We start from the raw sequence: 25,138 nt of genomic DNA, 5'->3' as shown, positions 1-25,138 counted from the left end.
GATGTCAGACACTCTAAATCTACTATTTCAGCCATGGTACATGATCTGATGTTATGACCTCGCGCGTTGCCTCCTCCGCTTCTGCCCGTTCTCGCCGCCCTTCCCTCTCAGCCAGGCGCCTGTCCAGACGACTGTCGACACTCTCTGGTCTTGAACATGGCGAGATCCTCCCTACCATTGTGCCGGCAGAACAGGCTATTACAGAAGAGATTGCAAAGATAAAACGTTATGAAGACTTTACCACCATCGACTGGGTTCAAGATGCTGCTCAAGAACAACTGCGAAGGCGCGCCAGGCGGAGAGAGTCGAGGTTCTTCGAGCGAGATGGAGTTCTCGGATGGCGTCGTAGACTCTGGGAGTCCTACGATGCAGCTCAAGCCTGGATTGTCATCACCTTGGTCGGAATAGTCATTGGTCTCAATGCTGCCGCCTTGAATATCATCACCGAATGGTTGTCAGACGTTAAGATGGGATACTGCACGACTGCCTGGTACCTCAATGAGGGCTTCTGTTGTTATGGCTCCGAGACAGGTTGTGATGAATGGAAGAGATGGACCTCGTCCACTGTCGCCAACTACCTGATATATGCTATCTTTGCTGTTCTCCTGTCGTTCATTGCCGCATATTTGGTCAAAGCTTACGCTCCGTACGCTGCCGGTTCTGGTATCTCAGAGATCAAATGTATCATTGCCGGCTTCATCATGAAAGGGTTCCTGGGATTCTGGACGTTCTTGATCAAATCAATCTGTCTACCTCTTGCCATTGCTTCAGGACTATCCATTGGCAAGGAAGGCCCAAGTGTCCACTACGCTGTGTGTGTCGGCAACGTTATTTCCCGATTTTTCGACAAATACAAACGAAGTGCGTCAAAAACACGAGAGATTTTGACGGCCACAGCAGGAGCAGGAGTGGCTGTAGCCTTTGGAAGTCCCATCGGTGGCGTGCTCTTCTCCCTCGAAGAAATGGCATCGCATTTTCCCTTGAAGACACTTTGGCGAAGCTATTTCTGTGCTCTCGTGGCGACGGCCGTCTTGAGTGTCATGAACCCTTTCCGAACAGGCCAGCTCGTCATGTTTTCGGTCAAATATGACCGAGACTGGCACTTCTTCGAGATCCTCTTCTACGTCATTCTCGGCATATTCGGTGGACTATATGGAGCGTTCGTCATCAAATGGAATCTGAAGGCTCAAGCATTCAGAAAGAAATATCTGTCGAAATACGCCATTCCCGAGGCCGTCATCTTGGCCGGAGCCACGGCCCTTCTCTGCTACCCCAACATGTTTTTGAGAATCGACATGACTGAAATGATGGAAATGCTGTTTCGGGAATGTGAAGCCGACTATGACTACGATGGACTGTGCGAATCCCAAAACCGACTGTCACTTATTGTGTCCTTATTGGTGGCAACCGTACTTCGCATATTTTTTGTGATTATTTCCTACGGTTGCAAGGTACCTGCGGGTATTTTTGTGCCTTCGATGGCGATTGGCGCATCTTTTGGCCGCATGTTGGGAATCATGGTACAATGGCTGCACGAGATCTTTCCTGACTCGCCATTTTTCTCTGCCTGTCAACCTGATGTGCCTTGCATCACCCCCGGCACGTATGCTTTCCTCGGAGCAGGAGCGGCCCTGAGTGGAATCATGCATTTAACCATCTCGGTCACTGTCATCATGTTTGAACTTACAGGAGCCTTGACTTACATTCTCCCCACGATGATTGTTGTCGGCGTCACCAAAGCGGTCGGAGAAAGATTCAGCAGAGGAGGCATCGCAGACCAAATGATATGGTTCAGTGGATTTCCGTTCCTCGACAACAAGGAAGAACACACGTTTGGTGTTCCCGTTTCGCAGGTCATGACTGGTAATATCAGCATGCTTCCTTCGACCGGCATGGAAGTAAAGGCCGTCCAGAAGCTTCTCACTGATACGACATACTCCGGATTTCCCATTGTGGAAAACAAAGATTCCAAGATCCTCATTGGCTACATCGGCCGGACCGAACTTCAATTCGCCATAGATCGAGCCAAAAAGCATGGGATGTTGGCAGCGGATGCCAAATGTATATTTACCGTGGAGCGAGAAGATGATACAGAGACTTCGGCACCGCCTAGCCCGGCCGTCACCTTCGACTCAATGGCGCTCCAGAGCGTCGATTTCAGCTCATTTGTTGATTCCACTCCGATCACCGTCCATCCTCGCCTACCTCTTGAGACAGTCATGGAACTCTTCAAGAAGATGGGGCCCCGTGTCATCCTTGTCGATCATCATGGCCGTCTCGAAGGTCTCGTTACGGTTAAGGATTGTCTAAAGTACCAATTCAAAGTTGAAGCACAGGAGCATCACCCGACTCTCAGAGATTATCCGCAACACGAGACATTCGTTGACATTTTGGGCAGAATCGGAGAGTACTTCACCGACAAAATCAACCGTTTATCCAGGGGCAAGCTGAGACTAAGTCCAAGAATCGCCAACGGATGGGTCAGAGTAATTGGAAATGACAGAAGAGATGATTTTGCAGATGACTATAATAACGAACATGAAATATTGGATGGGACGGAGGATATCGCTGACGATGGACAGGACGGCGTTGAACTCGATACGAGATAAGCGGGGAAGGATAATGGACATTTTTCCAGGATGCTCTCCGACAGTCTTCCTCTCCACCAAGCAAACCGCCTCTCGATCACGAGCATGCCGCCAAAGTCCATCAATCCTTGTCCAGTTTCGAAGATGAAGCCGTGTAATTCGTACCCCCTTCCCACCCCAAACAAATAAAGTGGTACAAAATCCGCACGAGTCCAAAGTTTACAGATAGACGTCTTCGTGAAGGACCCTTCGGTTTTTTCCCTAGTCGGCTTTCACTAGAGCAACATCTTTGTCGATAGTAATTGGCGCGTTACTCGTACAATCGACCTCGAGAAGACTTGTGCTTGTTCCATGGAAATACTCACCCCAACCCAATATTGGCTTTCAAGTCGAGGGCCTCGAGGGACTGGGTTTCTATTTAGATGAGTACACTGGGTTACATGAAAGTGTTCGAAGAGGAGGAACTAGCGCGCAGTCAGTCTGATGCGTATATCAAAATCATCCAGACTTGTTGGGAGACTGGGAATTTTTGGTATATCCGGGCACGGGACTGTCCGCGTGCGCTCCTCACCCTATTTCTAGATCATACCCGGCCAAAGTTGTGCTCGGGCTGAATTTAACCGCGCGTTGATACCACACTGGGCGTCTCCTCCAAGATCATTGAACCGGACCAATACTCTAGCTGGATTGGGGAAATTTTTACAAGTCCGCGGCCCCCCGCCATCTGGGGACATGTGATGGAAGAGATGGGAACGGTAGCACAGGAGAAAACAGCAAAGAGCCCAACCTAGGAAGATTCCGATCTTATGTCATGAGGATCAAGCCCCATGTATTCCAGACTTCCATATACAACTCGATACCAAGGTGAACTTTTCATCCAGCCCATCGAGCCTGACAAGCGTTTGACATGGCGAATAGTCCGTGCTACAGCTTTGGCGCGTATCATTTACATATATCCGTACATAGATAACCCAATGGAGAAGTAAGTCGACTCTCGTGTTGAAGATATCGATGGTTTATGAATACATAGCCTTTCCTCCGTCTGCTCTCATGTTATGTCCTTGCTTGAATATCTTCCTCCACGACAGCCGCTCGCTGGGAGCAGTAGACATGACAGATCAACCGACTTCAGAGGATATCGCTTGCCTCATCCGCTTTCATTCTTGGCCATATTCCCAGCTCAACACTCTGGAGGAATCTAGGTCTATGAATTCTCTGCCTATAGTCTGGCAACATCTCAGTTTCATGACTTCGCATATCCACGCTCAGTCATCGTTTCGGTGCGCCTATTGAAATTGGCCTCCCTGACTTTCAGGAGAGCAAGATGCCTATCCAGGCTTTTCTTGGAAGAAGCAACAAAACTCGAGTGGTATTTCTGCTACAAAACATGGACGAGTTGGGTCACTGCCTAGCGACCGACCTATTCCCGCTTGATTGATGGATACGCCCTTGCCACCCTTGCCACCCTTGCCATCCTATGCCCAGTGGAGCCTGGCATAGACAATATCATACATGTTTAAGCGAGCAGATATCATGCAAGGCTGTGGAAACAGCTACACTAGACCTCCAAAGGGAATTCCCGATGCGGAGCCCACTTCGCGCCAGTTTTAAGTGACGGGTGCGGGCGCGGGCGAAATTTTATATGGACGGCTGCCCATAGGACTGACAGCGCCGGATTTATGTCTTCCCAATCTACAAAGTGTACCATATAGATGAGCGATTGGGGGACTTTCATTTCGTGATTTGCGGGTTTCCTTGGGGGGTGAGAAATGTTGCGCCACGACTTTTTGCAATGGGATAGCTTACTTCATACAGCAGGGATGATTCAAAGGTTAAATGGTTAGAGGTGAGGCGACCATTTCCCACCCCAAAGATCTTTTGCTTCAGGCACATATTTCTGTCTCCTTAATTTGTCGCCCATTGGACGCGTCAAAGACTTCTTTTGTAGAGGGATTGTCACCATTAGTCGATATTAGGGCGAAACAGCGATTTATTTTGCGTGATAGCAATATGCCTCATAACACCGCTCTACTTGTTGTCGACATGCAAATGCACTTTCAGTCGATGACAAAGACTGCGCTGCCGAACATTGTCACCTTGTGCGATTACTTCATCAGGACCTCATCGCCGATCATCTTCGCGCAGCATGGTCATAGCGAAGCCGAGCTGACCACCAACCCTTCTCCCAATCAACTGGCGCGAAAGTGGGGTGTGTCTGGATCAATTGCCGCAGGCTCCGGCGACTGGAAAATCATGGACGAGCTGCAAAAGTTCCTACCCGAATCTGCGGCAGATCAAGTCATACCCGTTGGCGAGTCATTGCCTGAAGCCAGCTCCAAAGTCTTTCCCAAGCTCCTTCCCAAGAACACGTACGATGCATTTATCAACACGACCCTTTCAGCAATACTGGAGTCGGCTAGGATCAATCGTGTGATAGTCTGCGGAGTCATGACAGACTGCTGCTGTGATACGACGGCCCGAAGCGCGTTCAACCGTGGCTATGAGACATGGCTAGTAAGCGATGCGTGTGGGAGTGCTGATAAGAAACATCATGAAGCCGGCATATTCGTGGATTTGGCTTTGCATTTGGAGAAATATTGACGACGGCTGATGTGATTTCACTCCTGGAGGGCTGATTTGCCTCACTAGCGGCGGCCCCATTCCAAGGCACGTTATACCGAATGAGTCCGGTTTCCCCCCCCCCCCCCCCCCCCCCCCCCCAAAAGCCATCCTGCGCAGATAATTTGGATTCCTGTCTCGGAATTGTTGAATGGTCCATGAAATGTATTCATTGACTTTGAGTCCATGGCCAGTTTTTCACCTCGTTGATGTGTCTCTCTGTCTTCATGTCATGAGTCGTGGTAAACTAAAGCTCGTAGAGAATATCAATTACATCGGCTCCTCATTATTGATGCTCCTATTTCTACAAACCTGAATCTGAAAAATCGATCGATCCTTCAATAATGAAGGATCACACATACATGCGAGGGAGAGGCTGCAATATGGCATGCACCCAAAAAAGAGATGTAAATTGGAGGTCGAAGACAGAAGATGGACCAACTTGAAGAAAGAGAAGGAAATACATCCCTGCTCCAAACGATTGAAGCAGGAACGAGTTTAAAGAAATTGGCTTTCGTGATTTAAGTCCAGCACAATGCATCCATTCTTGCTACGTGCCCAGTTACAAGACTAACAGACTAGTCCAAAACGGCTTCTTCGATATACAACCCCTTACAGAGACACCAGAAGGTGCAGCTCCACCACGAACTCCTTTCAACAGGTGCAATCCGTGTTGTTGCCCACAAAAACTATCAGCACGGCGGTGAAGGTAGCCGTAGCGGTGAACGAGTCGACCTTTCGAGGCACACCCACCAACGCCAGTGCCCCGCTGAAGAGGAAGCTCACAATCACCAGCACACCCAGTCTGAGGAGAGGGTCGGTGATGAAATACAACCCAAGAGCAGACATCGTTGGCAGAACGGGAGCCAATATTGTGCTCACAGCTGTAACCACATTCGCAATGGTGCGTTCTGGGTAGTAAGTCAATCCAGGAGTGTGACGTGGTCTCCACTCCTCCACGACCAAAGCATGTTCGTGTCGTTCATGTCCCCAGTGCTTGTGATACACATCGGTCACGAACCACGAAAACCATTGTGACAAGGCATCGTTGCTCGTGTTCTTCGCTGCCACGGACGTCAGATCATACTCGTTTTTCTTCGCCCATGTGAAGTAGTGCCGATCGTGAAGAAAGGTTCTTCGATTAGGGCCGCTTTTCAAGAAGCGACGGAGACGTTCGAGAGCGGGTTTATGAGCAGAAGGGAGGCTTGTTTCGAGTTGATGAAATCGCAGAAGCCCTTCACCTTTGAGAACAAGTAAAATGTTAGCAGTCTGAATTCAAACGCAAAAGGGGGGTTTGGTCATAGTAACGTGCTGTATTCTTTCAGAAGCGGACGCATCTCTAGCAATTTCTCCCGTTGCCTCTTTGCGCACCCGTCCGTGGCGTTCTGGGGATCCATGATGGCCTCGAAGTCGATGGTTAAGTTGTTTCCTGCCTCGTCATTTGAAGCTCGCTCTTCCGCCATAAGCGACAAGAATTGTCCTTCTTTCTGTATCAACTGAGCCTGCAAGAGGAGTAAGTCTTGACAGTTCAGTATGGAGAATTTACGAAAGATTGAAAACTCTGGGAACGTTCCCATGAGAGCACTCAACGCTTGGTAGCCATCTGTACGGCCTTCCATATCGCAAACTTAACAAGACCGAGATCAAACTGTAACAAAAGCGAAAAGGCTGTACGGCGACGGGGGAATCGATCTGAGTGAGAGAATAGGCTCTCAGCCATCCCGCCATCCCGCCATCAGCCTCATATTTTCTTTGCATGAGTTGTCCATTGATGCCTAATGAAAGAGAAGACATACTCCAGACGTGCCGAGCACCAGTAAGAGAATAAATGGTAGAAGAAGAATATGCAGCTATGAAATTGCCCACCAGCGGCGCACAAAAGACATAGTTCATGCACATGCACCTTCCCTGTTCAACTCCACCAGGAGCGGGAGGCGTAATGTAACGCTTGAGATTGGTACACGAAGCGGCCCCGGGACTTTTTGATAGGCCCTAATGCCACCAGTGATGAGCATTGTTTGTCACGAACAAGCCCCAAAGGTATTGCTCAAACCGAGAGATGGAGGCTGATAAATAGTAACCATCCCCTCCCTCCTTTTTCTCGACCTCTTTGTTGAGGGCCACTTACATACATCTCCCCTCGCATTGAGTGTTTGATTGTCGCAAGTCCCTTTCCTCCGGCCTATGCTTACCTCGGTAGTGCTACAGCGATAAGCCTGCTATGCAGCGTCTCCAAAATTGCACAAAACTACTCCATCGCTGTAGCCAATGACACGCCACTCCTCTCCTAGCCAGGAGTGGAGGCAGCCCAAGCGTGAAGAGCGTTAGCTGCGAACAATATCGAGTCCGAGAAAGGTCACAGCAAGTCCCGGCGGAAGAAGTCGGCATGAGATGAGCGATTATAGCTCGTCGGCAGATAAGTAAGGACTCTTCTCCCCGTGGAGAGATTTTGATTGTTTGTGATCTAAGTTCCTCATCATGACCAGAGAGCCCTAGCTGCGTCACGTGACCCACAAAATGAATCCAAGGGGGACAAGCACTCCATCATATGGGTGATTGGGCAGAGCAAACTGTTTGTTTTGAATATTGTCTTCGGTCAAAGAAATCTTCGTGAGAAAGCATTGACTATTAAGGTGAGCCAGTCATACAGTGGACATGGCGGTTTCACGGAGAATTTTCACATTGGCAGATGTCAAGTTTGTACAGGCCGACCCTTCGACAGCGTTCGACGCTCTTCTCCCGGTGCCTTGAGTGGCCGAAAAACTACAGGGGCTGAAGCGTCTGGCGGAAACTGCAGCTCCACTGCCAACGCCAACGACTTAGCGGTTCCCGGATTGCCAGTCCGCCGATTATTTCCAGCCCACACGACCAAACTCTAACCGAACTTAGGGCATCAAGCGGCTCTGGTACATTTTGTTTTCGATGACGCCCATGGCAAACTATCCGGACTCGGCTGAAGCTTTGCAACACCCATGAAGGGATACGGGTCACCAGAATTACTCCATTGATCGATATCTGGACAATGAATGACAACATGGCCCATGGATTTGATCCAGCAAGCCGGCATGTCAAGCGCTTCAGATTTTCTGTCAATTGGCATGCCGCTACCATCCCATATCTGGAGCTTTCGAATGTGATGGTTTTGGCATAGACCGAGAACGACAGGGGTTCTTTTCTTCGTCGAACGACTCTGTTGATGTCCGTGGAGGGCGCAGTAGTTGACCGTCCGGATCATGTCCCGCGTTTCTTGCTGTGACAAGCTGTTGTTGCCTCCAAAAGCGACGCGTCCATTGGCCATCCTCTTCTTCAATAATTACTATGGCGAGACTGTAGCGGATGGATCACCGGCTGCGTTGGCTGCGTTGGCTGCGCTCGCTGTGCGAGGCTCAGGTCGCGTACGCCCACCCCTTCTCACACCGAGTTTTACTTGCTTTGTGCGCACAATGTTCTTCGTTTCTGATATTGTTCGCGAGAGTGCTTCTTTGACTCCAGTGATGACCTCTCAATCCCGTCGTCAATCTCAAGATCAGATTTGATTTTTCACACATTCTCTTCACGAAAATCGAGCCCGAACCTCCCTCCTCCCTCCTAGACAGTACCGGTCCTCTGCTCGACGTTCCTCTATCATGCCACATACCATGGATGGCTCGCACATGAACCCAATCACGCGTGAACCCCTATGGGAGCCCCATTTTGCGGTCTTGCGTGACCCGACCACAGGTCGGACAAGATTCGAAATACTTTGGGATCTCCCTGCTGGTGATCCAAGCTTAGGGAGCCTCAAAGAGTCGGATGCAGTAGATAAAGAGCCCCAAAATCAAGGACTGGGTCATAAAGAAATAACACCTGGCTCTGCAGGACTAGAAAGAGTCATGTTCACCAAAATGGTTAGATTGAATAGACGTGAAGCCCGGAGTGTGATGCAGGGCATAAAGGGGGAATTGCAAGGCTCACATGTCCAATACTATGTCGTACCGAAAGTCGACTTACCCGAGATTGGTGAGGGAGCAGCAGACAGTCCTCAGGGCCATTGGGCCGCTGAAAATGGATTGTTCGGGCTTGCCCTTGGATCATCGAATCCATTCCTTCAGGTCGAAGACTGTTCAGGCTCAGAAGCCTTGTCCTGCTGCACAGCTCAAGAACTACCACGTGTCGATGAAGAATTCGAGTTTGCGTCAATCTGCTCTCATCAACCTGAGGATGAAGCGCCTAGTTGGTCTGCCTCCCTATACCCGGGCGGTTTCTGCAGCCAAGAGGACATCAGGTTACCATCCTTTTTTCGAAGTCGCGAAAAAGAGGACATACCCTTCAGAATCATGCTGGACACTGGAGTAACTTTCTCTGTTGCTCGTGAATGGATTGCAGAGTATGTCGAGGTTCGGGGCCTAAAACATCCCTTGTCTATGCGAACCGTTTCCGGACAGGTTATAATATCAGACAAGGTTGTATGGCTAGATGTGAAGCTACCCTGTTTTCACCAGAGCAAGGTCTGCAGACTCAAGGTCTTCCTGTTGAAGGACGAATCACTTCGACAGGAAGATGCCTACTTCTGCGCGAACCACTCTGAGATGCTCGACCACCTTTGGATCCGGCAATGCACCCTATGTGCCGACGCAAAAGCTGACCGGTGAAGCTGCTCTTCTGCTTATAGGCCTCAAATATGGCCTCAAGAACAAGTGCTGCCTGCTCGAGGATGTATCAGCAAGGGTAGAGTCCAGCAGGTTTCCACTCTTGTACACAATCTTTGGATTAGATAGATATTGAATATGCGTTGATTCGAGAGATGCCTCACACACCAAGTTTGCCTGATTTCAATGGACATCACGGACGGCCGGAAAACGGGCCCCCCTTTATTGAAAAGATGTGGGAGCCCTCGACGCTGAATGGGTAACGGGTGCTGACCGCTTCGAACACCTCATTCATAATTTGAGCCTCAGGCTGGGAACACGTGTTTACGTGCCCAATTCCTGTCCTATGCGGCGTCAACGCCTGCTGTAGTGCCATTCCAATGGACCTTGTATCTCTTGATGATCGGGCGGACTGCCAGGAGATGCCAACGAAGGAGGGCTCCTGTTGAGAGATTCTGCGCGATGGACATCTGAGAGAAGATATCGGTATAAATAAGACAAGGTGTGTTCTCTCCAGATTCGAGTCTCATCATTCCTTTTCATTTCCTTTCCGTAGAAACTCAAGTCAACAAAAAGTCTAAATCCCAGCAAAGAGCGTGATGGAAAACAATCTTGACCCACAGCAGTCGGTCAGCGGCAAACCCAGTGATTCAACGGAGCATACCAGAGACGTGGAGGTTTTGGGACGTCGGGGCCACAAGAAGAAGTGGTGGAATATGAACGTTGTGGTGAATGATGAAAGTGGCTGCTGTACCATCACGACTGCATTGCTTATCAAGCTAGGCTTGAATAACAAGGTCGTGTTCCCTTTTGACGACGGCCACAACTGTGAACACAAAACCTTAGGCAGGACCCGACTGTTTCTCAGTTGCGGCAGTGGAACGGAACCAACACCATTCTGCATTCTGAGGAGCGACAAGATTGCAGCAGTCATGACCGGTCATGAGAAGGTCTGGAAACAACCTTCTATCCGCGGTTATGAGAGCTCCATCGCGCCTGTGGTTTTCGACCCAATGACTAAAGGTCGGTGGCCTTAGGCAGAGATTTACTCCTAGTGTTACTGATACGTCGGCAGAACAGGAAGAAGAACAACGACAAATTGATGCGGAGGAAGATGCTAGAGCTCTTCGGGAACTGGCTGCATTAGTTGAGAAGGAACGGGCCAGTTTTCGGGAACTTATCCAGAGTCAGACAAGTCAGGGCCAACAGGGCGAGCAACGCGCAAACCAACAGGATGAGCAACACACAAGCCAGCGGGTGGAACAACATACGAACCAACAGAACTTACAGCAGAACCACAGGGCCTAGTAACCAAAAAGCTATTTGTGGAGGGGAACCCGAAATCTTCGTAGGAAACTGGTCGCACTTGCTATGACTGGTCGGATTTGGAGACAGCGCATGCCTCAGTCGTTACTGGTTGGATCTCTTATCATTGCGAAGACTTGTTGGGGTATTGGTACTACATGGAGGGAAACCCTGACTCAACCGAAACCATTCTTTCACCTTCAGGTAGACAGGAAGAGATATGAAACTTCTCCCTTTGGCTAAGGAGTGTCGAAGTGTATGAATGATTACTTGTTGTCCATCGAATGCTCCAGTTGCACTCGAGGGTAATGCTTTACAAAATAAAAAAAATGACTCCAGGTAATGAATCGTGTTGAGAATACCCACCCAGTTCCCTTGATTCTTGATAAACTTGTGCGAAAATCCCCACCGCCGGTATATACATATATATGCCTCCTTTTCTCTACAGCCTTGTACCTTCTCAGCCTGATACCAGTACACCGCCCTTTCCTTCCGTACTAATCGGGCGCTAAACCCGGGCGCGTCCCACCGCTCATTTCCTTGCCCACGCTCCACTTTCCACACCAAGCGATCCAACCAATCTCTTCTCCCCAGGTCACACGCGCAACATCGTGCAAGGCTACGAAGTCCTTACCTCCTAACTAGTATGTAGTAATTGCATAGTAGGTCGTAGCATGTTAAACACATCCTCAGTGCCCAGAGTGGATCCCAAAAGTCGGAAATTACCTGTTGAGAACTAGTGAAGTTGCTGGAGCCTTGCACCAATAATTTTATTTCAACCTGCGCGCTTGTAGGGCTGATGTTCCCCAAGCCATCTATACGCCGGATCGATAAGTGGTGTCAATATGATGGGCGCACACTGTGAGAAATGAAGATGGTAATGTCCTCATATATTCGCAAGTCCGAGGCGCTGATCTTGGTGTCAATCAACAGAGTCCGAAAGTAAATGTTCCGCACGGAACTGTTGTCCTAAGTGAGGCAGCCATTCAAATTTCCCGACCATGTTTTTGACTTTGGCCACGCTAGGATTCCCTTTAATGGACTCATTGGATGGCTTGGAGATGCTTTCACATTTTTGCTCAGATCTGCTGACCACTTTTTGTAGGAAAACGAAAAGCTAATCGACCACTGGCCAGATCAAAAGAGCAACCAGAGAAGAGCTCTCTTTGCCCATGCTAATCTTGGTGTCAGTTTGAAGTAGCCTGTCATGATGGAGCTGCTTGCTTGCCATCGTACAAAGGGGTTCCCTTGAGTTGATCTACAATGGCCATCAAGACAAAAAGTTCCCGCCCTCTGCAGCTCATTCGCCAAAGCCTCACCGACGACGCGACGACGCAACGACGCAATGACGCGCTATATGCGGATGCTGCGGAGCTGTCCACTAAATTCTCACGCAAACCCACCATTGAGAACGGGGGAATCTCCGGAATCGCAGAAGCGTCCGAACTCTGGATGAATTGTACGAAATCAGAGCCCGACCATGTTTACGAATCAAAAGTTTGAATCTGCCACGTCCTTATCTGATCTCTCAGATGGCCTTCCTAAAGTTCTCTCCACGAGCGTTTCGAGAAACAAATTATCCAGAGATGCAAGTCTCTCGATAATACCATTCGAGTATGCACCGTGAGGCCGAGCACGCCAAAAGCACGCCATGATGGACTTTCTTCCTCAAATGTTGCGGCCCGGACCGCTGCTAAAACCATGGAATGGGAGACACTGACCAGTCGCTTGGGAATGAAAAATTTGTGCAAAGATGCTAAGGTAAAAACTGTCATGAGACTGGATCGGTGCGATGACTGTTGATGGGCTGATCTCGTCCCGGCCGATTATTGGTACAGCTGCATCCGGCCGTAGGCTTGTAGTCTGCTTAGTTGCGCAGCCGTACAGGGGGGTGACTCTGGGCTTCTGACACCTTCAGATTCGGCAGTTGCTGCGTCTCTATCCAGGTCTTGAGACTTGTTCGAGAGTCCATGTCTTGAGTGCTTGTGCATACTCCCGGAAATCCAGCCCATTGTGATTCAGCGATGAGGCTGTATCTTCGGAAAACTGGAGTTTGCCAGTATTCCCTGAGTTGACGCCAATCTTCGTCTCATGCCTTTGCGCAGTCTCTAATAGAAGCGTACGAGGCTCAAATTTCGATGCAGGCACCGTTCATTTTGCAGCATCGTTCTTCAGAAATATGCAACGACCGTGATGCATCGCTAAACTTGGATTCGAAGCATCGTCGCGTGTCAAATCGATGGAATGTGTGTTTGGTACAGAGTGAAAAGTCTTGAGATTTTTACGTTAAAGAATGAACTTGTCTGATCACGATTTAGTATCAAGAGAAGGAGCGAACTCTTGCAATAAGAAGAAGGGAACAACAGATAAAAGTACCAGATGACGGTCATAAGTCGTTACTCATCACTTTCGTCAACCACTATCTCATCTCTGAACTGGTCCTCGCACTCGTCTCAATTTTCCAACCTCCCTCTGTGACATCCACTTTCGAACTCAACAAACAGAACTGTTTGAACCACTTACAAAGACGACTAGCACCGCCGCAAAGGCAGCAGATGCACAGAACGTCTCTACCCTTCTTGGCTTTGCGGTGAGGCTCAGAACAGTTGAAAAGAGAAGGGTGCAAACCACAATGGCAATCATTCTCGAAGTAGGGTCGTGAATCGTGAATATGGCCAGGGCCGAGAGGGTCGGCAAGGCTGATGATAAAATTGTAGTCAAAGTATCGATAGTATTCGCGACATATTTGTCAGGATAGTGGATCAATGGTCGACGCACCCCATGGCCAGCCCATGCTTCCACGACTGAAAGAGGATCATGGTATTTACGGCCCAAGTGTGGGGTGTACACGGACGTGAGCATCTTGTCAATGAATTTCGAAAGTGCATCTTTGTCTGTGTGCTGCCCTGCCAGCGATGTCAGGTCCTGCTCGTACTCCTCATCCCAAGTCTCAAACTCATGGGCAACGAGGAAAGGCTCCCTGCTGCCATCAGGCTTCTGGAGCAGTTCGCGGACGGTGGCCAAGTCAGACTTGTTGGCAGGAGCAAGGCGACAAAGAGCGGCAAATTGGAGAAGTGCTTCATCTGATTTTCGAGAGAGCCAAGGTCAGCTCAGGTGCAAATGGAGGAAAAGTGAGCAATTTGACCTACTGTAATCCTTGAGTAGTCGACGCAGTTCAAGGGTGCGGCTCCATTGCACACCATCTCCAGGGGTCGCATGCCGTCCGCTGAGGGCCGAAATATCGTACTCAAACAGGCTTCTTACGGGGTCTCCGGACTCACGGTCTTTCTTGATCGTGACCCGAAGCCCATGCTCGAAATTTATGATCTCTCCCTGCATACAAAGCAAGTTCCTGGCATTCAAGATCAAGAATCTTCTGAAGACCGCCAATGATGGATAAGTCCCAATGAAACCTGCCAGAGCATTATATCCATTCATGGTGCCCTTCATGCTTGAGATGATCAACGTTCAGAGTATTTCGGCGATCTGAGCGACACCCTCCGGCAAAGAGGGACAGACGAAGCGAAGGAGGGCGAAGGAGAGCACCGGTCAGGCTACAGGATGTCCCTTCACACACCTGCACCTATGTGCTGGCTTGCGTCTTAGCTGTCTCACTCTACTCGGCACATCCAACCAGTCAAATTCAAATCGGAGCCAGTAACAATCAAGACGCAGTGCGGGCGACGAGCCATTTATTGATGCAAACCAGCAGCCACCATAAAACTCCATTAAGCGAAAGTTCAGCCGAAACACATGTTCACAGCAAGCCACTCACCTTAGTCAGAAACACGGTAGAAGTAAAGGAACAGCCAGAGTGCCAAATGATAGGTGAAAGACCCCAGCCAAAGACTTGCTTGCCATCCCTGAATTCTAGCGCGCAGGGCTTGATGCAATAGCTAGGGAGGGAGTATGGCAGGTATATAAGAGCAACACCCACACTGGTTTCTGGTCGTCAATTTTTTTTTTTATTTTTGCGTCTTTCTCTTCCCGCGCTTATCGCCCTTCCCATGCATCTAATATTGCTCATTTGAGGCGATGAATTTAGCCTTCGTTGGCACCAATCACAGTGTAATGAACGAAGAAGCGATGCCCCGTTTTGGAAGCTCGATAGTAGCAGGCCCCATTGTCACAGTGGCTAACGATGGACGACACATAAAATCTCAGTCTCATCTCTCTTGAAATATTCTCTTGACACTTCTCAATTGTTTCCAAATGCAATGCGACGAATTTCAAATCTGTCGTCGCTCGGTGAGGTGAGTGACGGTGCACAGAATAATAGGACAAGTTTGCCGGACCAGGATACCGGTGCACCAAGTTTCTCTCCGTCAGCGGCAAGAAAATTGGGGCTCTCACAACCAGAAAGGCTGTTCATTATAACAACAGCAGCTCACCTTGGCCTGGAGGACCGCGTTCCGACTTGTCGCCACCAAATCCAACCGCAACACTCTGAACTCCTAGCAAGCAGCGAAAGAGATCTAAATCCATTTGCAAAGTGTCGCGACAACATCACGCCCCATCACACCTGTGGTAATCGATGGCCTTTCTCACACTTGCGGGTCATCAGACGGTGTGGTTTCAGCCCCTAGTTGCTAGGGGCCTAGTGGATCCGCTACTCCTCGAAGTCGCAACGCCTGCCAGTAGGCTCCAGCGACCACTCTTGCTGTGATGAAGGTCCTCGTTGCGAGCTAAAGACGCGTTTAAGGACTAGCGTGGTTTGTCCGGTTACCGCGTCGCTAGCCCATGCCGCGGTCCAGCCATCAACCAACAGAAAGAGAACATGCGCGCAGGGCGATTCGGAGGCATCAATTGACGTCGACCAGGTATCAGTGTCGAGACCTGGGTAGCCTTTTCTTTCCAGCCTTGAACGAAAGTCCAAGATATCGACGTCCTCATCATGATCCGATTAGGATAACACGGGCCAGAGACAACTGAACATGCAATATTCTCCCAGAGAATTCTGCTGCGTTGGGGGCGAAGGCAAGGATTAAAGACGATCTTCTTATCTTGGTCCCGGGTCAGCCTCTTTTTGGATACCATCACAGTGCAATTCTTTGTGATATGCTACTGAATTTTCTGGAGGTTTCGGTTGATGCTCTAGCGTCCTTCCCACGATGTTGGCCTCAGGCATTGCCATGCGTCTGGGATTTCACTCTTTTCGTCCTCAATGCTGCAGTTGTCAGCCACGCCCCGGACCCCGAAATTGTTCCAGTACGCCTACCCCTTTAACTGATCTTCATCATCGACTATTGGTGGTTTACCGGTCCTTTGACTAGCCCCTTTCTGTTTCCCGCGCCCCTGCTCGCAAGGCCCGCGTTGAGTTTGTCTTCATCATGGCACCCTCGGATTGCTGTTTTGATATTTGGCAATCGAAAGCTCCCAATCCCTTCGCTATTCGATTTTTCTGTGCATCGTGGTTCACGCTCGAAGCTTCGCATTTTGCCAGCAGAACTGTCTCGCCATGGACATCCTTCTTTGCCTCGATCTTGCTCTGAGCCTTTGTATTGTCACTCTTCGAGCCGTTTTCCTCACAATCGCTCTAAACCCTTCCATTGAGTTCATCCCGGAATCTAATCGTCTGAATATCTGCATCACAACGCGCCCAGCTTCCGACATACCTTTGATTCACGTCTCTTTCGGGCCAGCATGCGGTATTGACAACAAAGATGACTCCCCAAAGCATAATGCCACGTCTCACAATGCGGGAGAGGCGGGGGGAGATGGAAGAGCTGGAATATTAAAGACAATTGCATTAAATTGCGTTGGAATTCTGCTTTATGGCCTTGTGTACCTCCATCGATGCCTTCAGCAAAATAGGGGGTTTGCTTGGCAATCACAAGGCTACGGCTACAGTTGTCCGCCCGCATTGTTGCACAAAGAACTGCACTTAGGGCCATCTTGCAAGGATGGTAGTAGCGCTGGCAGGGTTCAGGACTTTCCAAGCGTTGCAAGGCAAAATATTAGAGACCCAGACAGGCTTGCGATAGCAAATAATGCTCTTGATTTCGATAACCCCTTGCTGTCTGCTCATCATGATGCCCAACCGGAGAGCCATGACCACCATGCCGGAGGTCATGAGACTGTTCTCTCCGTCTGTGCCGTGGGACCGCGGCTTGGATCGCTAGAACCCGATCTAGATGCGTTCAGGCAACTGACGCTTGTTGTCCCAACCATTTCTGGTAGACAGCCGCTCACCAGCACCATGGACACGGGCTCCGATTATAACATCATGACCAAGGAGTGCGCCGATTCATATGGTTTTGAAATTCAAAGGGACGGCCAGGGAACTGCTCTGAGCGGGATTGGGAAGCAGGAATCGACTTCTTTGGGCACTGTATTCGTTCCGGTCTCACTTTTCTGCGATTTGACCGAGAGGTTGACGACATTTCACGTCGTGGAGGGTCTTCCTGGAGGGCGTCAGGCACTTTTGGGAGTGGCTTTAACCTATCAGCTTGGCCATCTCCTACGACCTGTTTGTGTGCAATGTGCCCATGCACTTCCTTGACCGGTGAAGAACAACGGGCACCTACAAGCACTCAAAGTTTTGATTGTGGCCATTCGTGACCAGTTCATGACGTGGCAATGGATGTTGTTTGATCAAAGGGGTTGTCGTTCTTTACACTTCAATTCTGCAGGTATCAATAATAGCCTTTGATTTGTGGAGTACTCACCGATAGTAGTGGATGAGAACTTGAGATATTGTCGGGACCTCATTTTAGACCTGCTTTGACTGAAAGACTGCAAATCATGATGAGGCTCGAAAATTTAGGGAGGAGGAACGGTCGGGACCGGCTGTTATCATCGTGATCAAAAGACATCCATCTTAAAGGAAGTGTGAGCTGTCGTACCCAATGGCCATGTTACCTGTGCTGCGGTAGCTGCTGTACGACCCGAATCGCCCCTAAGCAAGAGTTTGATAGGCTTGACCCTAGTAAAGTTCCCAATTGGGTGACTGCTTTGTGGCCTGCATTGAAATACCTCCCAGGTTGGTGCTCTCTCCCTCTGTAACAGACCTCAATACGTCTTCTGAAGTCCAGGCAACTAGTAAACTCATTGCCGCCTCTGTGCACGATTTAGGGAAACCTGTACTTTATCGCAATGGCTTCTCGACGCGGGTCGAACGAAGACAACGGTCGAGGAAATGCGTCCACCACACATGATGTACAACAACGGGAGCAGGCTGAAACCACGGAGGAGATACGGATTTGGTGTGAAATGGTCTTTCGGTACCTTAGACGAGAAGTCCGGATCAAAACGAGCAAACTTTGCAATACCATCACCGGAGCTGAACTCGACAGCCTCGGTGAAAGAGAGAATATGGTGCTTGCAGCAGATGACGATCGTCACGCTCGGGAACATGATGGCTATCTGGGTCAAATTAAGTTCATGCTGCAGTCAACAGCCGCCGAAAAAAGTGAAGTCAGAATGTTCTGCGTTGTAGAAAATGAGGATTCGGCAATAGTCCTGAACAGATCAACGATACCGCAAGGTAGTGGGGAACCAGCTGTCTTAACTATTAGCAACTCAAGTGCAGGATCCAAAGGTGAGTCCGCTTCTTTATCTTCTCCTATGAAACATGACTGACCTTAATAGATGAGGCACGTATGCTGAGAGAAGCCTGGGAACGAGTCAGAAAGAGAGAAAAAGAGAGAAGCGAGAAGAAACACGACGGTGAGGAAGACAGAAAAGATCAGGAAGAAAGAGACAAGGCCAATCAAACCACACAAACGAATCAAGCCAACTAAACGACATAAATACATGCTGATCACAACGGTTGTGGAGAAAGATACATTCATAAAGCGTGGCCGATGGTGCCTGTTGGTGGAAAACCTGAAAATTCGGAAGTGATGGTGATAATTTAATGCGGACCGCTGAATAGCAGTTAATCGAGACACTCTTGAGAATATTTCCCCGGGTAGTTTCTAAGATCCCCGTGATGGAAGACGTAGCATGTTAGATAATGGCGAAGGAGGAAGCGGAAATGTTAGAAGGCGGTGAAGGAAAAGGAAGGGGGCCAATGAGCGCTGGCAGTGGGTGATTTTCAGATCACGTGTAACAACACCACAAGAGCTTCGTAGAGGGAAGATCATCCCTGCCATCAATCGTGTGGTAGTTTTCATGATTGGAATGACATTGAGCCATGTCTACATTGAGTTCTGGCTCCGGGACAAACAATGGACTGGGAAACATCCTCGAATGGAGATTGGGGGAAAGGGGGACTCAGCCTCATCGATCCCAATAGGCCAGTGCTTGACCCACGGTAGCCCCACTCCAACAAATTTGCCAGCAAAGTCGGTATCCAGCAGAGCTTTGACAACGTCGAGGTTGAGATTGCTGGAGCTCCTGGACACTAAGTCGCGGAGCAGGGCGACGATGCTGCAGTGACAACCTCCTGCTGTGTGCTGCCTAGCAGGTCGCGGAGACGGTGGTTGAAATAGATGATAAGGCCGATGAGATGTAGAATTTCCTCTTGGTCAATCGCAGCCTACTTCAAACGTCGATAGCTAGTTGTTCCCCTCTCCATGGCTCTTCTGCGAATCTTCTGCATGGACTTGGCCGCATGAGGCCGGAGCCTGCCAAAGAAGCCTACGGGACCTTGAGCTCGACTGACGACAGAGACATCTTCTTAGGTCCTTATGTCACCCAACTGGGCCTCGACATCCATAACCACAAGATTGTACTTCTCTTTCAAGGTTCGGACATTGGACGAGTCCTTCTGCAGCTAGTACAAGAGTTCGTATGCCAGAGCCCAGTTGACGGTCGCAGAGGCCGACTTTGTCTGGAGCCGGCGCTGCTCCCGTTCGAGTATAAACCGAATGCGTTCGGCGTCATGGTCGGCATCGCGCACAGCAGCAATGAGGGCAATGGATTTGACACATCCATTGAAGATAGTGTATGCGATCCCAACAACGGTGAAGACCTCTATGCTTGTCAGCCATTGTTGTACAGTCACAATATCACTGTAGAGGATGGGGAGTGTCCTCTTCCTGACTACCATTTTCAGCCCCCCGGGTGGCATTTCGATGTGGGCCGCAGCCAAGGCGGATGATTCCCTTTGCGGTCCTGCGCCCTCAGAATTATCAAGCCAGCGAAGCAATCACTGAGTCCCACAGTCCAGACAATTTCAAACACGAACCTCTCTCCCCGCTGTCGCTCTCAACCCCTGGCGAGCCTAAGGAGTATAATACAAATCGAGGGCAGACGTATTATGTCGACAGGGCAAGGCAGAGAACGCGGCACCAGCGCAGAGCGAGGCGGGGGTTTGAAGGCAAGGTGTCATCTCGCCCTGCACAACCATCCACGCCCGTGCAGATACACACGTTCGACTCTCTTCGGCCTATCAACGGAAAAATGCTTGTCGCCTGCGAAACAACGCACCGACTCAGCTGCATCAGCCCAATTGCTATGTTGGATCACGGCCGTGAGGTTAGGAGCTTTCAAGTTCAGTCAGTGTCAGCCAGCCTGGGGCATTCAGAGCTGTTGAAAATATTAATTTCATTGTTTCAAAACTACCAATGTTGCTGCCATGTCATTCCATAGCACTCGCGGTTTCTTTCGCGGCGTTCTGCGAAAAGGTGCCACCCACGGTTCCCTTCCACGACGTCCAAGGGAGGATATTGATAAGGCCCTCGCCCAGTATATGGGCATTCCGCCAAGGAAACCTGGCACAGATCGCGAGTCCATGATTTCGGACTCATCCTTCCAGAGTATCGCACGCTACCTGAGTCTAAGGTCTGATCCGTACGTCGCCACGAATGGTCAGCAGAGGCCAAGAATCTATACGATCCTCTACCACATCAATCGAACCGATATCTTTTCCTCGTTTATTGATTTAGGCTTCACCGATTTCATGCTTCCCCATCTCAGCAGAAGAACTTCCTCCCCGTCCTAAGAGACAAGGCGAAATTTATTCAATTCCAGAATCACTGCCTCACTGACGCCTCGCAGCTAGAGAGGGAGAGAGAATGGCCGGCAAGTTAGCTTTAGCAGTAGTCAGTCATTCTTTGTTGAGCTACAATATTTGGGATCCGGTGGCTTTGGGTACGTATGCAAATACCTGCCAGAATATAAACTTACGTTGCCTTCTAGAGGCACGTCGATAAGGCTTGGTCTCGAGTGAGCCTCAACAAGGATATCCGCTAGCGCTTCGGCCGTGGTCATTCTGCGCGTGAGACACAGACTAAATTTGAATATTTTGCAAGAGGTAGCACCTCCTGAACTTTTGCGACTGCTGACGTTTTTCTCTTCTCTTCTTTTATTGACAGAGATTGGGGCCCCGGAGAGACTCAATCATACTCACCTTGTCGAAATCCGAGGCACTTATTCTGACCCGAAGTCTTTCGCATTCTTAATGAAGCCTGTTGCGGAGTGCGGTCTCGAGACCTACCTAGAGACGATGCGAGCAGGAAGAGTTGCGACACTGAGGACGTTCTTCCGCTGTCTAACCCGCTTCATCGGCGTATCTTCACAACCAAAAAGTACATCACGTGGGCATAAAGCTACGAAATATCTTGATCAAAGGGAATCGAGCTTACCCGGCTGATCTTGTGGCGTCTCACCCTCATGCACCGGGCAATTATGCTTACAGTGTTTCGGAGGATACGGGCCAAAGAATTTTGGGAGCATTTGAAGCAAAAGGGCACACAACACCCACGTGCTTACAAGAGCCCGATAGGAACCAACTTCATGGCTTGAGCGTCTGCGACAGCGACCTAGGCCAGATTGCAGCAACATCCCATAGCCGTGGGTGAAGTATATGTTACTCAAGGATCCATCTCGTCGCCACTAGGGCAAATAGTTGCGCGCACTGATTTTAGACCTAGGCTTCTTTTGTGGATTTTGTTGTTCAGTACCGGAGCATGAAGATCACCCTGTTGATTCATCTGGGGCACAGCACAAAGAGGAGAGCCTAAACTACTAGGATTACGAACGAGACATCCAGTTTGAGGAAATCCGTGATGTAGCGCTGCTAACCCCTGCGAAAGCGCAGTTTATCCGAACCTAGATCAACCAGACTGAGGCTATTGAGGTAAAGAGTCCATGCACAGTCGAGGCGACAGGAGGTTTTCAGTTCGAGATTGAAGATGATGACGACCAGGAAGGAGCTCCCGTAGGCAAAAAAGACGAGTATCCTAGGCTAGTCTTGCAAAAATTGAGTTCTTTCGATTTTCGGGCTGGCTTTGGCAATGTGACTTGTAAACTACTGGATCACGACGCCATATTTGACGTTGAGCAAGATGACAGAACCAGCAGTGTTTCAGAAGTCACGCTCTGGCTGACGGACCGCTCCACCGCTGAAGATGGTGGCGATGAGGGGTCTGATGCTGTTTCGTCTGTGTCTTCGGGTTTGTTCGCGATTGACGTAAGGTAGAGGCACATCACAGAGCGCAGGGGAAGAAATTGGGAGCAGAAGTGAGTGCCTGGGCCCTGGGAGTGGGTATATATGACCAGACTGCAATGACCGAGTAATTGCGTGTCGTGGGTACGTTGAAAGGTCTATGGACTATAAGATGATTTCAGGGTGTTTAGCCTCATTGCAGCCCCTTTTCCCTTTTTCTCTTTTCATCGCGACGCAAGGAAACTTTTATCATCTGTGCCACAAGCTTTAACGATATCTCTGTTGTGATTAATTGCTCCCAAGACTGATTTCTGGCTTTATCTACCAGGCTTCATCTAGTTGCACACCTTTAACGAGCTGTTTTGAACGATGGCAACCCGAGCTCGGTTAGGCAGCGGGCTGGCGGCTGCATCTTTGCGTCCCACACCCGCAGGAAGATCCTTTTCGCGTCTTCTAAGTGGCTCACGAGTGATACAGAACCGGATCAACAATGAATGCGGGGAGTTGGACATCGGACATGAGGCTCTCTCCGCATTTGCTTCAATCCCGAGGAGCTTGATTTCCCATAGAGCACGCCACCGTACAGTGCTCCTCTATTCACTCTTGTTTTATCATCGTTGAATTGACTACCTCCGTCTCTCTATCGAACAGAGATGTAGAGTTTCATTGACTCGCTCCAGTATCATCAAGATCCTCTTAGATACTCTCAAACCATGCAGCAAACACACTTCGATGCCCTTATCGTGGGCGCCGGCTTCGGTGGTATCTATCAACTCCATAAACTCCTCAACCAAGGACTATCAGTGAAAGTCATTGATGCAGCTGGAGATGTTGGAGGCACCTGGTACTGGAACAGATACCCTGGTGCCATGTCCGACACCGAATCATATAGTAAGTACATCAAGATCCACGATTAGAGTAGGGGGGCTGATCCAGGCGTCAAGTATATCGCTACAGCTGGGACAAAGAAGACCTACTTCAGTACCAGTGGAAAGACCACTACGTGAAGCAACCCGAAGTCCTCGCCTATCTCGGGCACGTGGTCGAGAGACATGACCTACGCAAGTACATGCAGTTCAATACCGAGTTGGAAGACGCCCAATACGACGAGACCAACAATATCTGGATAGTGCAATGCTCGACGGGCCAGACCTTCACTGCTCGATACATGGTTACCGCATTAGGATTGCTCTCGAAGACCAACTATCCTAGTATTCCCGGCATAGAGAAATTTCCGGGAGAGATGTATCACACCGGGTAAGGAAGCCATCCCACAAGTTCCCCAAGCATCTCCATAACACCCCATCTCCAGGAAATGGCCACACTCCCACGACTTCACCAACAAACGCGTAGGCATAATTGGCAACGGATCCACCGGCGTACAAGTCATCACCGCTGTCGCCAAAGAAGTCAAGCAACTGGTGTGCTTCCAACGAACACCTCAATACAGCGTGCCGAGTGGCGACGGGCCCGTGTCTAAAGAATACCGCGACTCGGTCAACTCTCGCTACGACGAGATCTGGGCGCAAGTCCGCAACAGCGCCGTGGCTTTTGGGTTTGAAGAGTCCAAGATTCCTACCATGAGCGTCTCCGCCGAAGAACGTGAAAGGATCTTCGAAGACGCATGGCAACACGGCAACGGCTTTCGCTTCATGTTCTGGACCTTTAATGACTTGACGACCAGCGAGGAAGCGAACGAGGAAGCATGTAAATTCATCCGCAAGAAGATCAGCCAAATCGTCCAAGATCCGGACAAGGCGAGAAAGTTGACGCCACATGACTTCTACGCGCGTCGACCTCTGTGTGATGCCGGGTACTATGAGCAGTTCAACCGACCCAACGTGGATATTGTCGATCTGAAAGAAACCCCTATCGAGCGAATCACAGAGAAAGGCATCGTCACGTCAGACGGCACGGAACATGAACTCGACGTGATTATATTTGCCACGGGTTTTGATGCGGTCGATGGGAATTATACCCGCATCGCGATCAAGGGGCGCGGCGGTGAGAGTCTGCGCGACCACTGGGCAGCCACGGGCGGGCCCACGACGTACCTGGGCATGTTTGTCCCGGGGTTTCCGAACTTGTTTATGATCACCGGTCCGAATAGTCCGTTCACGAACCTTCCGCCGACGCTGGAGACGCAGGTCGAGTTCATTGCTGATACAATTGAGCGGGCTGAGAAGAAGAACAAGGATAATTCAACTCAAGATCAAGGCCGGGGTGACGGTACGAATGATTCGACCCCATCGAACACCCAGGGACCTGTGATCGAAGCATTGCCGTCATCTGAAGATAAATGGACCAGGCTGTGCAAGGAGCTTAGTGACAATAGCTTGTTCAAGAAAACGGATAGTTGGATCTTCGGCGCGAATATCCCGGGAAAGACGCACACGGTGATGTTCTATTTTGGGGGGCTGGCCGGGTATCGGAAGGAGATAAGCGAAGTGGTCGGGAGTGGGTATGAAGGGTTTAAGCCTTTCTAAGCGCGATTTTCATCGAGGAACGTGAAAGGGAATTGGAAGGAGATGCTGGGATTGTTCGGAAGTGAGAGTGCGAAAGATCGAAATTTTTTTTTATGGTTGAGCTCGGAATGGGAGCGATGGAGCGATATGGGGTATCTGTCTGCGGTAAGAAACCTAGGAGTGTCGAGGATTTGTTGA

The 25,138-nt window shown here is 49.8% G+C and overlaps 9 protein-coding genes across 9 annotated transcripts; 7 read left to right on the top strand and 2 right to left on the bottom strand.

Annotated features, from left to right (window-relative positions):
* Positions 1 to 53: 53 nt before the first annotated feature.
* Z518_03105 (uncharacterized protein) lies at positions 54 to 2,609 on the top strand (the record flags this gene model as incomplete). Its single annotated transcript, XM_013420131.1, has 1 exon — positions 54 to 2,609. One exon carries the CDS (start codon positions 54 to 56, stop codon positions 2,607 to 2,609), a length of 2,556 nt encoding a protein of 851 aa, XP_013275585.1.
* Positions 2,610 to 4,598: 1,989 nt separating this feature from the next.
* On the top strand, positions 4,599 to 5,189 carry Z518_03104 (uncharacterized protein; the record flags this gene model as incomplete). The annotated part of the gene is made up of 1 exon (XM_013420130.1): positions 4,599 to 5,189. The coding sequence occupies one exon, from the start codon at positions 4,599 to 4,601 to the stop codon at positions 5,187 to 5,189; it is 591 nt and encodes a 196-aa protein (XP_013275584.1).
* Positions 5,190 to 5,861: 672 nt separating this feature from the next.
* On the bottom strand, positions 5,862 to 6,826 carry Z518_03103 (uncharacterized protein; the record flags this gene model as incomplete). The annotated part of the gene is made up of 2 exons (XM_013420129.1): positions 5,862 to 6,448; positions 6,541 to 6,826. The coding sequence occupies 2 exons, from the start codon at positions 6,824 to 6,826 to the stop codon at positions 5,862 to 5,864; spliced, it is 873 nt and encodes a 290-aa protein (XP_013275583.1).
* A 2,007-nt stretch (positions 6,827 to 8,833) lies between these two features.
* Z518_03102 (uncharacterized protein) lies at positions 8,834 to 9,838 on the top strand (the record flags this gene model as incomplete). The annotated part of the gene is made up of 1 exon (XM_013420128.1): positions 8,834 to 9,838. One exon carries the CDS (start codon positions 8,834 to 8,836, stop codon positions 9,836 to 9,838), a length of 1,005 nt encoding a protein of 334 aa, XP_013275582.1.
* Positions 9,839 to 10,434: 596 nt separating this feature from the next.
* Z518_03101 (uncharacterized protein) lies at positions 10,435 to 11,143 on the top strand (the record flags this gene model as incomplete). Its single annotated transcript, XM_013420127.1, has 2 exons — positions 10,435 to 10,858; positions 10,911 to 11,143. 2 exons carry the CDS (start codon positions 10,435 to 10,437, stop codon positions 11,141 to 11,143), a joined length of 657 nt encoding a protein of 218 aa, XP_013275581.1.
* A 2,490-nt stretch (positions 11,144 to 13,633) lies between these two features.
* Positions 13,634 to 14,590, bottom strand: Z518_03100 (uncharacterized protein; the record flags this gene model as incomplete). Its single annotated transcript, XM_013420126.1, has 2 exons — positions 13,634 to 14,223; positions 14,290 to 14,590. The coding sequence occupies 2 exons, from the start codon at positions 14,588 to 14,590 to the stop codon at positions 13,634 to 13,636; spliced, it is 891 nt and encodes a 296-aa protein (XP_013275580.1).
* Positions 14,591 to 18,235: 3,645 nt separating this feature from the next.
* Positions 18,236 to 18,882, top strand: Z518_03099 (uncharacterized protein; the record flags this gene model as incomplete). Its single annotated transcript, XM_013420125.1, has 2 exons — positions 18,236 to 18,680; positions 18,731 to 18,882. The coding sequence occupies 2 exons, from the start codon at positions 18,236 to 18,238 to the stop codon at positions 18,880 to 18,882; spliced, it is 597 nt and encodes a 198-aa protein (XP_013275579.1).
* An 815-nt stretch (positions 18,883 to 19,697) lies between these two features.
* On the top strand, positions 19,698 to 20,241 carry Z518_03098 (uncharacterized protein; the record flags this gene model as incomplete). The annotated part of the gene is made up of 2 exons (XM_013420124.1): positions 19,698 to 20,080; positions 20,142 to 20,241. 2 exons carry the CDS (start codon positions 19,698 to 19,700, stop codon positions 20,239 to 20,241), a joined length of 483 nt encoding a protein of 160 aa, XP_013275578.1.
* Positions 20,242 to 23,188: 2,947 nt separating this feature from the next.
* Positions 23,189 to 24,961, top strand: Z518_03097 (uncharacterized protein; the record flags this gene model as incomplete). The annotated part of the gene is made up of 3 exons (XM_013420123.1): positions 23,189 to 23,366; positions 23,420 to 23,732; positions 23,788 to 24,961. The coding sequence occupies 3 exons, from the start codon at positions 23,189 to 23,191 to the stop codon at positions 24,959 to 24,961; spliced, it is 1,665 nt and encodes a 554-aa protein (XP_013275577.1).
* Between the last annotated feature and the right edge of the window lie 177 nt (positions 24,962 to 25,138).

Source organism: Rhinocladiella mackenziei (assembly GCF_000835555.1).
Source record: "Rhinocladiella mackenziei CBS 650.93 unplaced genomic scaffold supercont1.2, whole genome shotgun sequence".
In the NCBI taxonomy this organism is placed as follows: domain Eukaryota; kingdom Fungi; phylum Ascomycota; class Eurotiomycetes; order Chaetothyriales; family Herpotrichiellaceae; genus Rhinocladiella; species Rhinocladiella mackenziei.
Note: the sequence above shows the minus strand (reverse complement) of the source record. Positions and strands in the feature narration are given on the sequence as shown.